Raw genomic sequence first — 15819 nt, forward strand, 5'->3', positions numbered from 1 at the left:
TAAAGCTATGAGATTGCGGCACTCTGGCACCGTCAGACTGCATTGTTCCTTTACACAAACAGACTAAGCCCTACGCTCCTAATGGATCCCAAATGCATCTAACTGCTTCAGATTTGTAAGACATCTGCAGTTTATGACATCAGAGCTTTTAGTCAGGCACTGAATGCTGCATGCTCTTCACATCTTTTCAGAACAGAAATAATAAAAGGCAGGGAAGACATTCAAATGCTCCTCTGCTGTTGCAATTTTAAACTAATCCCAATTCAGCTTTAAAGATGATAATTGCAGTGAAAATCAAAGGAAATCATGAGCTGCTTGTTTTTATTTTGAAAAACCTTTGAGGTGGAACAAAAAGATTCTAGATGCATTTGCACATTTAAAAGTCAGCCAAGCAAATCCTATTATTTCTCACTGCTATTGCAAACATACTACATTTTTAAACAAGTGGTATTGAAGGGGAAAACTCAGTTGAAAGGGAGACTTTTCTATTTGTTCTGGCCCAAATATTTTGATCTGTGGAAGTATTTGACCTATAATAATAATTTACAATAAATTTAGTCAATAGTTATGATCAAAACAACTAAGAAATGATTCATAAACTAGCACTACAGTCTCTAAATTCAACCACAGCATACTGAAATGTCTGTGCACCAATGTCTGTTATGGCTTTTATTAAATCACTAAGATCTTTTAATTGAAAAAGCATGATCTGATTACTGTGGTTGAGCATGTTCTGCACTCAGGGAACCATTTGGTATTTTCATTTCATTTTCTTAAGATTATAATAGTTATTTCTGCGCTTTCTGTCCCATTTGTGTAATGTGCCAGTGAGCGTACAGTTTATGGTATTAGCTGGTGCTCAGTTGATGTTGTAATGAAATGTTGTAACTCAGATAAATTGTCTTTCATTTTATAATCCACAAACACTAAAAGCTTTGAAGTGCACAATAATGTATGCTGTTTTACACCTCTTTCAACACTGCACTGAGCCTTTGTATTTTCTAAACTACCCGAGGGAAGGAAAGTTAAATTATCTGATGTTAAAACCAGCACAGCTCTGTGTAATCTCACATTGTGGTCCATGTTTTGGTCTGATGTGTTTTGAAAATTGGTGAAAAATGCGCTCCTGAAGCCTTAAGCCTCATGCAGTCCTTGCAATTCAATTTACCCGCTGCAGTGACATTTATCTAACTGACTGTTTCTTTGTTATCATTTTAAATCAGCATTTAAGCTCCACAGGAGACATATTCCTGTAATAAATTTTGATCATGCTTCATAAAAAAAAAAAAAAATCAAGTGCTACAAATAGCACTGGGTCCAAACTAACCGGCCTGGATGAGTAGGAACTCCTTGGACTCTGTCCCCATCTCATTTGAAGCAGTGCAGTTATAGCTCCCAAAGTCATTTTCAGACTCTGGGGTTATCTGGAGAAGGGAAAAAAGCAAATATATGAAGGGCAGTGTACCAAAACAGATGACTAAACGTGTGTGTCAAACACTGTGAAGGTGACCTTTTTGTTTGTCCATTAGAGAAGCCTATTTTTATTTGTTGCTGTGAGCTTTCCTACTACTGAATTATTCATTTGATTTTTTTTGCTCCTCACAATGAAGCTGAAAGAAAACCCTTCACTGGAAGTCTATGCTCATGAAATGTTGATGACATCGAGTTTATATGTGTGTGCACGTGCAGCACAGTGTGTACATGTGTACATTCAATTTATGAAGTGAAATACATAGCATGACATGTTGTGTATTTACCTGCAGGTAGCTAGATGATGGAGTTCTGAAAATCTTCATGTTTGTGGTGTTCGAGTTAGGAAGCTGTTGTCCATCTCTCAGCCACACTATGGAAACATCACTGGGATGAGCCTTAACCTCACAGCTAATGTTGACAGCATTTCTCTCCCAGGTATACACCGCCACGGCACCATGAATTTTAGGGGTATCTGGCGAAAAAAAACCAAAAAACACTTTAAATAGATTTTCTGCCCAAACATTCCAGATCTGAAACAGAGCAGCGTTACTAAAAGTGAAGGTAAGAGCTCTTTACGATGAGGACTTGCTTATTTTTAAAACCATGCTTTTGAAAAGTCACTTCTACAACATTGTGCTCATTATGTAGGCTGAAACACTTGTATTAAGAGGGAAGGTGATACTTACAGCGAACCTCCAGAAATGCTGTCTGTTCATCCTCTCCAATGGCACTGCGTGCTGTGCAGAGGTACTGACCAGCGTCTGTGTACTTGACATACTTCAGAGTGAGGGAGGACACACGAGCATCACTCCTCACCACCACATTTCCATCCTGACTCTAAAACGGAGCGAGGAAAAACAGCGTGGTTAAGAAAAAAAACATAAAGCCATACTGAACACTTCGCTACGGTATACACAGCTTGTTTCTGCAGTAAAGATATGTGACCTGAAAAAGGAACAGCTTAAGAAATCCTGCCTTTAATGAGCAGGACAGATAATGCTCTAGTCACACACCCGAAGGTGAAGATGTGGAAACATAGGGACACAGTTGACAGTGCAGGGGAGCTTATCAATAATAGATGACAGAAGGCACTAGAAACCATCTCCAGCTTTTCACACAGAGGGCTTAGCAGCTCGTGAAATACGCTGATGCATGACGGTAGACACCAGAGCATTACCTTACATGCCACGCTTGCACTTTTATACTGAAGACACAAAGGGCTTAGTGCCAAATTTTTTTCAAGTAAATGACATTTAGTTAATCTCTTGTGGTGATATTTGCTTCTCTCACTTTTAGGACATGTCCCAGTTTCACCGATGAAGGGCATATGCCAAGTCGCGTAGCATTTGAAACCAGGGAAATAACAACAGACAGCTGGCTAATGAGATGTGTAAGTGACCTTCCTGCTCTGAGAGACTTGGTTTCATTAACTCGATATGCAGAGTTACAACATCCGACCATAAGTAGCTTCCTGACCTTCAGGGTCAACAACTCTGTGTTGTTTTGGTTGCTGCCGTCGGGTGACACTAAAATGTGGCTGTTGAGTGTCAGACGCACCATATTTGACCATTTGTAGAAACAGTTTTCACACCAGGGCACTACTTGTTTAAAATATGTATCTACCATAGATTTTAGTCCTTAATTTTCCATTACTATGGATTTTGGTGAACTTCATCTTAAAAAGGTATCAAATCTTTCCATGATCTTCCTCTTTATGATTTAAACTTATTTAAATTGTGCTGTTTATACTACATATTTGTTTTTTAAAGTATTTTAAAATCGTAGTCTTTAATACCATTCTCTTTGGTGTTTCTTTGGATTGTTCCTTTAAGAAGGTGCTGCAGGACTGAGTACCTAAGCCTCTCTATCGGCTTCTTTAATGGCCTAAGTCCAAGCTGCAGGCAAAACAATGGCACGGATGCTTTTACACATATTGAATTAGGGCCCAGTCTGGGCAGCCATGTAAGAGAAACCCTCGTTAGTTTGTATTCAAATTCAATAGACAAAGCATGTCTGGGGCATTCATTATGCATAGCGGGTAGCAGGACCAGGGAGACACTTACATAACACAGTACCCTTTTATTCTGACCCCTGTACAGATAGCATTCTCCCTTGACCCCCCTGTGGTGCTGCTCCTGACTCTTGCATCTGTGCCACACTGTGTACAACCATGTTAGTCAGTTTGCTTCAATATTGACTCCTTTTTGAGTTGATCTGGAGCTACTGGTTCCCTTTTTGAAATCCATAATGAATACATACGAGAGGAAATTACTGTATGAGTCACAGTAGTGAATCATTAATGTTTTATAAAAATTGATTTTCAGTATGAAAGCATAGGGAACACTAGTGATCAACTATTTGAAGTGTTCTTGATGTTTTTTGACTCCACTACCCTTAAGAAACAGAAACAAAAACCCTTTTACATGTCAAAGAAAACCTGGTAGGAAACACAGATGAGGGATGAAAATAAGGACTCTGAGACATAAGCTGCTCTAATAAATCAAAGAATACTGACAGCAGAGCTCTGCAACCTCTTCTGCAGCTTTAGCAGCAGAGGAGAGAGACGCTGCTCGAACACCGGAGCATAAAATTGAGAATACACTGAGGACATGTTAAACTTATGTCTCACCAAATCTACAGTGGACTAGCATACAAATGTAGCTACCCATCCCCGCCTTGTCAAATAAACACCAAGCTGCCTGCATATTTGCAAAAAAAAAAAAAAAAAACATGATCAGCATGCTCATACTGCTGGGCGCTCATACTCCTCTCCTGTGCGATTTATAATGGGATGTCTTGCAGGGAGGCACGCTGATCAATTCAGAGTGCAGGTAGACTTTAAAACAATAACATGATGATAGAAAACAGATCCATTAACATAATCCAATCCTGAAACCACCACTTTGTTGCAAATGTGCTACTGAGATGCATCTTGTGAGACCACTAAAATACAGTTCATATTAAGTAGCATGGCTTTCCTCTGTTTTTAAGGACTGTTTGTTCTTGTTTCTTTCTTTGGATTATCTTTATCCCAAAGACAAACTAAGAGGCTTTTTACTTATCTTTTGGGGTCATTGTCGTTGAGCTGGTTACTGATCTGAATGTTCAAAATAATACATTTTACCTCATTTCCTGGGTAAAGGAGAAAAATAAGAAAAAAAGCTATTACTTGGTGTTCTTGTAGCCTTGTGGTTATGTTCATGTGATTATTTTTGTGAGGCTGTTCTCCTCAAAGCAGACAGTCTGTGGTCCCTTTCACACATGATACTCCTCACCTTTTCCTTTTCTCTTTGACTTCTGACTCTATCCACTGCGATAAAATCCATGTCAGGTTTTATATTCAGTGACCGTTTTGAGACAGCGAAAGTTAACAAAAAAAAGAAAAAAGAAGAAGAAGAAGAAGAAGAAAATACCCATTTTCCAGAATTACTGTATAACATAGTGTAGCCAAGGAAAAGACCAATACCCCTGCTGTGAAGAGCTCCCTGCAATTTAAAAATAAAATAGCAGTGCTATTTGAGGATCAAAATTGTCTAAAAATACACATTCATTTCCTGACAAATGGTACATTAGTATAAGTAACAATTGCAGCCCTAACATTTGTTCTTACACCTAAAAAGGCACAAATATTGTGACTTATTTAATAAAACCTCAAATTTCTTTTCAATTGAAAGCCTAGAGGAGTCGAGCAGCTCTGTCGTGTTTAAGTGCACTCAGACAGTGACAGAAAGGCAAAGATTTTTCTCACATATGGAAAATACATTTAAAAATATTGGGTTAGGTGTAGAAAAGCTTAGTGGGCAGCACCCGCTTTGACAATGTACACTTTTTTCATGAACAGTCTCTCCAACAGGCTCTCCAACTCTGCTTTTTTCATACATATTCATTAAGTTCCAGTTCACAAATTTGAACTATACATAACTTTTTCTAATGTCAAAAATACACTTTGAAGTTAGAGTCAAGAACTGGCAGCAGATTTAGTGAGATGTAGGAGGGAGGACAGAGAGATCTGAGAAGACTTTTACCAAGAAAATCAATTTTTCTTGGACAGAAAACTAACAACTGCATGCATTAGAATAGGAATCAAATCTATACACAGTAAACAAAAAGTAATTAAAAAAAAAATCATATTTTAGCAGGCAGATGTCATATTGATTTATGTTCTCACAGGCTTGGTTGAAGGTCAAGCTGCATGTTGAGTTTATGGAAACCAAACAGGGAAAAAAAGAGACAAAGATGTACAGAGCTGCAATGACTGGCCCGTTGGAGCTTCTGCATCTTTCTCAGGGTCTCTACTCTTCCTGACCCTTAATTGATCAAAAGTTTTGATCTGCATCCATCCAGAATTGAATTAGACCCCTCTGACATGAAAGATGGATTGGTGTAGGAGAAAGTCATGCATTTAGAATACCTTGTGCTGCTCTGGCCGAGTCCATGATGCCTGTAGAGGACAGAGACACAAAACAACAAACAAAAGGCAAAGCAATGCTTAGAAAGTAATCCTTATCCAGTCAAAGCTGGGATGCTGCACATTGCATGCAAGTATTAAGGGACTACTTTATTTTCAACACATCCACAATCCCTGAGCTGAATCTATGATTTAGCTTTCAGTCTGCAGATACAAAATTGCTTTGGATTTCTCTCCTGGGGGAGCCTATTATGTGACAATACGGGGTTTTCTTTTAAAGGTGTATTTTGGAGGATTTTTACGCTGTATTATTTTCAGTCCTGCAAACGCGACAAAGCTGCCTCTAACCCCCAAAGAAGAAAGTCTATTGCATCATGATAGCGCAAAGGCTTACAGATAAGAAGGTTATTGGTTTATCTGGTAGGGGCGACTTCATTACACTACGACAGCAGAGATATGGCGACGTGTTCGGTAAAAGGGGCGAAGCAATTATAGACTCAACATCCATTTCTGAGGCTTAAAGCAATAACAGGAATATTAACCCCATAAAACTGAATTTATTTCAGCAGTTTTGTAAACTAACGCTAAGTACCCGTGTCATAGTCTCATTTAACAGTCCTTACTGTATCTATCAAGAATCAACAAGGGGTTAAAAGAAGCTTCTTTAAAGCAGCTCTTCCTAGACCCCATATGAGACCTTAAGAGTAATTCTTTGTCTACAGGTGACCTGTATGATGTTGACTATTTTGCATGTCAGATGTTGTGCTCTGAATATAAAGTGTTGCTTTACTCTTTAAGTCCCTGTAAAGTGAAATCCAAACTTTGTGTCTAAACACACTAGATATGTTGGAATAAGGTTGCTGTAAACATGTGAAAACACTGAGATCTATGTGTGACTGAATTTTGGATTTAGACTGTTAGAAAGTTGTTTGCCTCTTTCTTGGCTTGGTTTCATTTGAGCAGGGCAAATATACAAGCCTATGACATCGCCAGTCTTGATGGGGATTTAGCCCACCCCTCTAAAGCTACAGCAGTTCATCTTAGTACAGTGTTTGTTAGTTAGTTAACAGCCAACTACATGCTGTGGTTTGGTTCATTGTGAGGTAAATTTTCCAACTCTATCAGCCACAGTGGCCTATGGGTCATTAAATGCATCATAACAGAGAAATTTGTACAAGGAAACAGTAAATTTAATCCCCAACTTCTCTCTCTCTTCTCTGGCACAGAGCTATGCAGCTGTGCTCTCATCAGAAGTATTTTTTATTTCTTGTGAGTTGGCGTGGCTTCAACTCGTTCAACTGACATGCCCATAACAGTCTAGGACAGGTTTTACTGCCTAATTTTTCATGATTTTGAAGCTTAGTTTTATAAACTTAGAGATGTTTTTCATGATTGAAAATTGGCTATGTGGTTCATAACCCAATGGCCTGTCATACAAAAATTACTTTACAGGGACTTTAAATGACTATCTTTCCACTGTTACCCTTTGATTATAATAAAGCTAAGAATATGATTTGTATTTACACAAGCTGTAAGCTCCTTTCTATTTGAAATAGATAAAATGATTCCTCTTCATGTTAGAGGGTATTTATCTATCTACTACATCTCTATCTACAAATGTCTAAATATCAAGTGGCTCTTTCACTTTACAAACATTCACTTTTGCAATCTGAATCACTGACAGCCCTAGATATTATTCAAATCATGTAGAGAACATATTCCCAAACTGAGACAACTGTTCAGTTCTCATTTCTTATTAATGATGCTACAGTTCAAATAATTACACATACTGTATATTTTTTCATATTCATATTCATATTACAGTTCATTACTAGGGCGGCTCTACAGTTGACTGCAGTTTTGAAAGCAATCAGCATAAATTAAACATTGCACTTTTTTTTTTTTAAGTTTCAGGGGAAATATAACCACAGATATCAAGCACAGTAAGTGATTACTATAATGATGTTGGTCGTATCTCCCATCTTGAATACAGAATTATTTTGAGTCATGACAGATAAAATCAAATATCTGCAACAAAACCTCTGGACTTCACCAGACAGCATGCCATGTCAGTTTACATCACAATGATGCTGAAAAAGTGTAACTTCACAGACAAACAGCTTTGTGGAGAGCATGCTCTTTGGAATTCATGATACTGAGAAGCACATGGTAAGCATGAGAATGAAATGCAATGGCCCACATAGCAGAGAAAAATGTTGAAGCATACCAAGCAAAATGATAAACAGCTATTTCATCAGGTGCATCAGCGAGTAAATGTCAAGTAAATGAAATCAATGTACTGGAATAACTGTAGGGTAAAACAGTGAATCAAACCATCAATGAATTCACATCTAGAATCTCCTCTTTATTATTTCCTTATAACCAAAGCAGCATGAGCGTATAGGTTGATTGGATTTAAGTACTCTAGATTGCCGGCAAACCTGCCTCACAATTTACCATGAAAATAAGAGAAATGAGAAAGGCAGAAAAAGGAGTCAATAGGAGACTTATTGGACAAAACGTACGCAAAGCTCCCTGCCTGGGTGTAATTCACTTTGTTCTTAAGAGCTGTGTATGTCCTCTGCTGCCACAGCATAACACACAGTGCACTGTACATCATTACAAACAGCAGTTGGCTGCATATCACTGCCGTGCTGAGAGAGAGCGCTAGCCCAATTAAAACAGGCAACCTAATAGTCTGGAACATCACCACCTCATCCACACACGCGTCTGCAGTGCTACCTCTGCAGTAAGTGAGCTGACAAGTATCGCTGTCATGTCCCTGACAGGTGTTTGTCTAAGACAAAAGCTAAATGAACAACAGCAGATGTGAGCGTGCAAAACAGAAGACACCAAAAACACAATCACTCCTCGGAGCGAATGAGAAGAACAATATGGTGATGGTTCCCTTGGGACTTATCATTCTTTCCCTTCCATTGTTATTCCCTTCCATAGAGAATTATCGTTGCTCTTTGTTCTGACAGGAATTGTAATGCCAGTGTGAAGAGGACGACGCAAACAGAGACCAGACATACTTACATGAAAACACGAAACACCTAAATGTACAGAAGCCTCAGTTCGGCTCAAAGAGGCCGATGATTATGCATTCTGTCATCGTCCTGTGTCATTAACTGCTGAGTATCAAAACACTGCCAGTACATCACTAAAAGCGGACTCACATTTTAGTAAAGAAACCCTTACATCATCCCAGCACTGAGCTAGCGGGTGTGTTGTTACAAATGAGTAGCCCTTTGTGCTGGGACAAAACAATGCTCTCTCTACATTGGCACGCATCGCTAAAAGCATTCGTCTGTCTCAGATGCCCTGCCCAAACAGCTGCCACACAACATTAATTACACATTTTCTTTAAGCATCTAATTACTTAAGAATAATCATGGCTTTCTTTGGTCTTTAATTTCTAATTTACAATCTGGATGTCAGACAGAAAAGGACTAAAATGTGAATTTATGTCTGAAACCTTATATTTTCTAAGACATAATGTGCACAAACACAATAGACTTTAAACTTTAATTTGTTTAAAGTTTTATAATTAGCCCTCAGTTAAAAAATGAGAAAATTATAGCTTTAAAACTCTGTTGCATCAAGCAGAATGTTTAATATGTATTCAAAGAAGCAAAACATTCATTATGTAGATAATGTACAAAGCATGGATAAATACTTCATTTACATTTTCAGTTATTAAACAGACTCACTTATCTGAAGCGACTCGCAGCAAATGCATTCAAAGGACTGAAACAACTGAATGCCGCACGTAAAAGTTGATGAAAGTTTAGAAATAAATATATAAACACTTAACTTTAATAGCGGTATAAACAAAAACAAAACTGTGCCCAGATAAGTGCCAATTTGAATTTTCAAACACAACTCTAAGCAGGCGCACACCTACGCGTACCACGGCTTTTCTATTGTATGAAACGGTAATCTCCCTCATCCTTGCATTGTGCACTCCTTTACTCACAGTCACCAGACGACACTTTTGTCTGCAAACACTGAGGATTTTGTGTAGGAGGTGATTCAAAATGAATTTGGTTCTCCCCGTTAACCTTTGAAACCTAAGACCTAAGCAAGCTGACAAGATTTGCTGAAGTATCAAACAGACAGTAAATGTCTAATCTCTCACAGGAAAAAGAAACACCTGCAATGTGGGGCAGCCTTGATTTTTAAACTGAGTGAACAAAATTAATATTCTATAATCCTGATCTTATGGTTTAAACATTATATGGGTATTCAGTAATTGCAGCTGAAGTGTCTGCCTCCTCCATCTGCTGCATTATACTAAAAAGAAGATAACATATCTGAAACCTTGTGACCTTGCTCAAAAGCTTGACTGGGAGCATCACCTGTGAGGCTGCACATTGTAGAAGATGTTAGCTTCAAGGTATCTCGTGGAGTTTTGAATACTATAAGCACTACTGGATCCACGTTTTCAGTGTAGACAGAATATAAAAGGGTAGATTTAAGAGTGTAGTTTTGGAGCTGCACATAGCTGTTTCCAACTTTTTTTTACTGGGCACAGAGGTGACCAAAGACTATTCATTTTCTGGCAACATAGACAATCAACGTCAGTGTTTTGCACAAAATGAGATTCTATTTGTGATCATATCTGACTTGATTTATTCATTTATTTGAATTGCATAAGCACAGAGCTTTGGCTCATATCAAACTTATTGCTTGCATACACGTCTAAGCTCAAGAGTTTGAAGATTGAATTAGTTTTCCAATAAGTGATAGGGACTAATTTCAAAGTTGAGTAAATGCAAATGTAGGCTCAGACTAAATTTAACAATTTTGATTTAACAATTTATACAATTTACTAAATTTAACAATTCAGGTAGTATTTTCACAATTAAGTTGACAACATATGTTGAAACCTGTGAAAACAAAAAAGATAGATGGTCCAGGACACCTTTGAGAGAAAGACTAGGAAATTTCCATCAAGAAAAATCCACAAAAGGTGAAAAGAAGACCTCAGTCTCAACCACAACTCCTGACTAGCTTAAAAGTTAACAACAACTGCCAGTAACTGCCACGGAACACTGCCTGATCAACAGAAGACTACTGAATGCTACCTACTGAGGTAGCATGGGGCAGCGCATACGAACCCAGCGGCCCAGCACTCCATCACGAGCAGCAAAACAAGTCCTACACTTACACCAGAACTGACAGGGTGCCACGGAGTGGATGGATGATCTGAGGCTGCGGATTTCTAACCACTGCTTGGACTACTGTGTTTGCTGCTACAGAGGAGACTGCATAACGTAATTTTGTTGCATTTTTACAATACAATGACAGTAAACGACTATCTATCTAGTTTACCTGTCTAAAGTTAGGAAATCAAATTTAAGCACAATGTTTCCTGCCACAATGTAGTAGATTCTGTGACAGAATAACGTCAAACTGCGTTGCCAATTGTGGCTAACATCAGCAGCGGCAGCCTTTAGTCCTCCTTATAGGTTAAAATCATCCTTCTAGAGCAGGTTATATGCTCCAGTTGCCTGTCTATATACAACTAATGTCAGCCTTATACGGAGCTATTATTATTGTTAATAATAATAATAACTATTATTATTGTTGCAAAAGTATTTGCAAATGCGTACAAAGATCTGCGCACAAATCCACAAATGAGTGTACAGATCTGCAAATCTGTGTAAAGATTTACAAATGTGTGCAAAGTTTTGCAAATTTGTACAAAGATCCACAAATGTGTGCACTAATCTGCAAATATGTAGACCAATTTGTAATTGTGGACTTAGTTCATTTTGGTTCAGAATCTGCCTCTCAATTGGCTGTCATCCACACGTGACCTTTGCAACACTTGTACCACGCACGATATGTACTCAGATCTGTAAACGTGTACTTAGATCTGTAAACATAAAGGTTGGGTCTGTTGCCCTCAGCGCAGGCTCACAGGCAAGGCTGCCTTTCTCATCACATCAGCATCACACAGGAGGAGTAACGGCTCTATATAACGTTAGTGTGGAGGGAGAAATGTTATCGTATTATACTGTTATTGTTATTATTCATATTTTCATTGAAAGAGTGAAGAAAATAATGTCTTCCTTATCTCCAAAATTGTATCACAGCGGTGGTTGAATTGCCATCGCTACAAGACAGGGGTTCATTGTGTTGTATTTAACAGAAATCCCCAATATGACGCTGTGTGAGCTGGGTGATGTTAGCAATAAGATCGATAAAGTGGTCTGTAACATTTATATTTATATAAATAACGGGGGAAGAGAAAGATTGTCGGTCTTACACAGAGCTAAATGGCACCAACCAATGTTGACATCTAAATCACATTACTCTGTTGATGGTGGATGTGTTGATCAAGTGGCTGAGTGGCAGTATCACGGACTTTCATTCATATGATCACGGGTTTGAATCTTGCATTGTTCTAAAAATGTATTTCTTTTTACCTGTTTGTTTTTGCTGGTAACTTTTATGCACTGATCATGAATTTAATCACTCAGGCCAGGAAATATACGCAGTGTTTGTTATGCTGGATGCTTTCAGTGAATCAGCATCAGGCCAGAATCCACGCATGTGTGGGAGGGAGTAGATGACAGGTAGAGGGAGTCTTCACCAGTGGACAAAGAGTCATCACACTGGAGTTTCAATTTGCAAAACTTTGCACATAGTTGCAAATCTTTACACAGATTTGCAGATCTGTACACACATTTGTGGATTTGTGCACACATTTGTGTACAGATCTTTGTATGCATTTGCAAATACTTTTGTAACAATAAATCGGTAATCGGAAATCGGTGGAAAAGTCATTAGGTGTAAGGCCGCCCTAAGTCTCAATGCTGAAAAAAAAATACAGCCAAACCTCTCTATAGTATGCCATCCATTTACCATGCTCGTGATATTCTATAAGAGAGCAATTTGTAAGTATGACAGTTGTCAAAGTAAAAAAAAAGTACAAAAATGCTTTAATGGCATGAATGGTTAAGACTAGGGATGCACGATATTGGATTTTTGCCAATATCCAATATGCTCATATTTACAGATTCATTTCAGCCGATATCGATATCGATACAGATACAGATATTTAAATATGCTTTTTGGACAAGAAAATTTCAGTACTTTTGGACACATCTTAAGGTTTAAGGATGACCAAGGAAGCAAACTTTAGTCCTTAAAAACAAATTAAAGTTTAAAGAATGAGGATAAATAAAGATGTCAACTGACATAGGTCTGCTGGTTCAGCCTAAAACTTTAAAGTCAATAAATGCTGAAATACACAGGCAAAATACCAGATGTAAATATCAGCAGAAATTTTTATATCTTCCGATACCAATACCAGACTGATCATATCGTGCATCCCTAGTAAAGACCTTTGTTTGTCATTAACCAAAGAGCTCCAGCTGGTGGACAGCTGTGTCACAGTTTGGACAAAACAACTGGTTTGCTTTGATGGCCTTAAGTAATGAAAATATGGAAAATTAGTTTAACGACAAAAAATTCTGGTGCCAGCTTGTTAAGGTGACAATGCTAAATCATTCAGCTGACTAACAGCGCACATCCCTAGAGAAAGTTAAATAAAAAAAAGCCTGAGAACAGACTTTTGAGATGACATACTATGTGTCAGACATTTGCGATAAAGTTCTCTTTAAGGCCTAAACTTCCTTTTAGAGCCTGGAGCTTAAGCTCATTGAGTTGAATAACCTAAGATGACACCTAGCAGACGTAGAGTGGCAGACACTCAAAGCAACCACAACCCTTCTTATGCCCAATTTATAGACTAAGCAAAATTTAGAAACTGTGCTGCTGCCATCAATTGGTAAATGAGCTTTAAGATGTTCTAATGTTTTACCAGGCTGTTATGTGCCTGCTGAAATTGAGCACTTTAAAGATACAATATGTAGAATTTTTACACTGATTAATATAACATTAAACCAAAAGTAAGGAAATTTGTGTTTGGTACATTATTTCTTTGTTGTAACAATCCTTCTTGGCAATAAATTTTATACCATTGGAAAGCCTCTTTATTACCCTTTTAAATGGTGCCAAGGAACATGCATTTGTGGGATGAGCAGCAGAGCTGAGTATGTGGGTTGGGCCCATGAAAAATGTGCCAAATCTTCTCTGCCAATGCCAAACAGCTGATTCTGCCATTGACTCTTGTTTAGTGTTTGGTGGATTGGATGATTGAAGTTTGAAGAAACAAGGTGTATTGACAATTCAACAATTTATTCATTTGACAAACAGGAGCCTCTGTAGCTTGTGGAAGAACCATACACAGCCACAATAGCCTGGCACTTCCTCCTCATGCTGGTTACCAGCCTGATCACACACTGCTGTGGGATGGCATGCCATTCTTCAACCAGCATTTGTCGCCTTAGTCAAGTCAGCCAACGTGGTTGTGTTGGTCACTCTGGCATAAACAGCATGCCCAAGCTGATCCCACAAGTGTTCAATGGGGTTAAGGTCAGGACTGCTGGCAGGCCATTCCATCCTCTCCACTCCCAAATTCTGGAGGTAGTCTCTGATAAACCCCGCTCTGTGGGGGCACATAGCTGTCATCTTGGAGGATAGAGTTCTTGCTGACAGGGTGAGAAAACAGTATTCTTGGGGTGTCGTCTTCTTGGGATGCCCACTTCGGGGCCTGTCTCTGACATTCCCTCTTATATGGAACTTGGCCTTCAGTCTGGAGATGGTACTAGGGTTTACTCCAAACAATGCCGCAACTTGGTTTTGTGGAACACCAGCTGGAAGTTGCCCAACTGACGGGCTCTATCCAGATCAGTCAAATGTAGCATGCAGATTCTTGAAGCAGACATCTACTGACCACTGTAGCAGGGCCCATGCTCACAGGTGCTGCCAATCAGGCACCTGATTGGCAGCACCTGGGGGTACCAGAAGCTCAAAACAAGAGTCAATAGCAACAGCAAAATAAGCTGTTTGGCTGTTTGGCATTGGCAGAGAAGATCTGGCACATTTTTCATGGGCACAACCCACATACTCAGCTCTGCTGCTCATTCCAAAAATGCATGTTCCTTACAAATGTGGCATCATTTAAAAGGGTAATAAACAGGCTTTCCAAGGGTATAAAATTTATTACCAAGAAGCACTGTTACAACAAAGAAATAATGTAACAAACACAAATTTCCTTATTTTCTTTTTAAATTTTATTAATCAAATAAAAGACTATAAATTCTGTTTTATAGATTCTAAGTTGAAGTCTAACATTACCTTAAAAATGCCAATGGTTTCAAAAACAAAGATTTTTTCTTTTTTTTTTAATTGTAAAAGGACATAGCTTGTTATGGTGGCTGTCAGGCTGACGGTGTCAGACACCACTTACTTATGAAAATACTAGATTCTAAATATAAAACTGCCAGATAATGCTAAGATGGTAACTACTACTGTAAGCTGCCGTTTTGTTTTGCATCTTTTTCATTCTCTGCTGTTATTTACAGGTTCAATCAGCAAAGCTCAACCACAATGAGTGGACCCATCCTGTGAAATTTATTAGGGATGCACAATATCACTGACATGATACTAGTAGATATTAGCTTTAAAATTGAATTATCAGAATTGGCAGAGCTGAAAATTCCTGCCGATATCTATAATCGATATACAGTATCTTGGCTGTAAATATTGGCCTATATTGGCTGTATACATCAACTGTATGTATGAATAAGTTAGTGGGGTTTTGGCCAGGACCAACAGATCTATGCCAGTTGCATTGCTTCTCTTTGGTCAGTCTCATTCCTTAAACTTTAAAGTGTGTTTAAGGACGGAAGTTTAAGGTGTGAACATATGCATAATGTTATCATTATGGGTATCAATATTGGTATCAGTTGAAATGAATTTGTACATACTGGTGATGTCATAATTCCAATATTGTGCATCTAAAACGAGCCATCCATCCATTTTCTATACCCCTTATTCCATTCCGGGTCAGGGGGGCT

At 38.4% G+C, this 15819-nt stretch overlaps 1 protein-coding gene across 12 annotated transcripts in view; it reads right to left on the bottom strand.

Annotated features, from left to right (window-relative positions):
• Positions 1–15819, bottom strand: part of ncam1b (neural cell adhesion molecule 1b) — a 134096-nt gene that overhangs the window by 19691 nt on the left and 98586 nt on the right. For 10 of the 12 annotated variants that reach the window (XM_041813451.1, XM_041813443.1, XM_041813458.1 and 7 more), the window contains 4 exons: positions 5885–5914; positions 2160–2310; positions 1758–1945; positions 1328–1424 (listed from right to left, as the gene is read on the bottom strand). In XM_041813451.1, the coding sequence (XP_041669385.1) occupies positions 1328–1424; positions 1758–1945; positions 2160–2310; positions 5885–5914 (466 nt within the window). The remainder of the gene's footprint in view (positions 1–1327; positions 1425–1757; positions 1946–2159; positions 2311–5884; positions 5915–15819) is intronic. The other 2 variants (XM_041813474.1, XM_041813492.1) reach the window with 1 other exon arrangement.

The sequence above is a fragment of the Cheilinus undulatus genome, linkage group 2, assembly GCF_018320785.1.
Source record: "Cheilinus undulatus linkage group 2, ASM1832078v1, whole genome shotgun sequence".
NCBI lineage: Eukaryota > Metazoa > Chordata > Actinopteri > Labriformes > Labridae > Cheilinus > Cheilinus undulatus.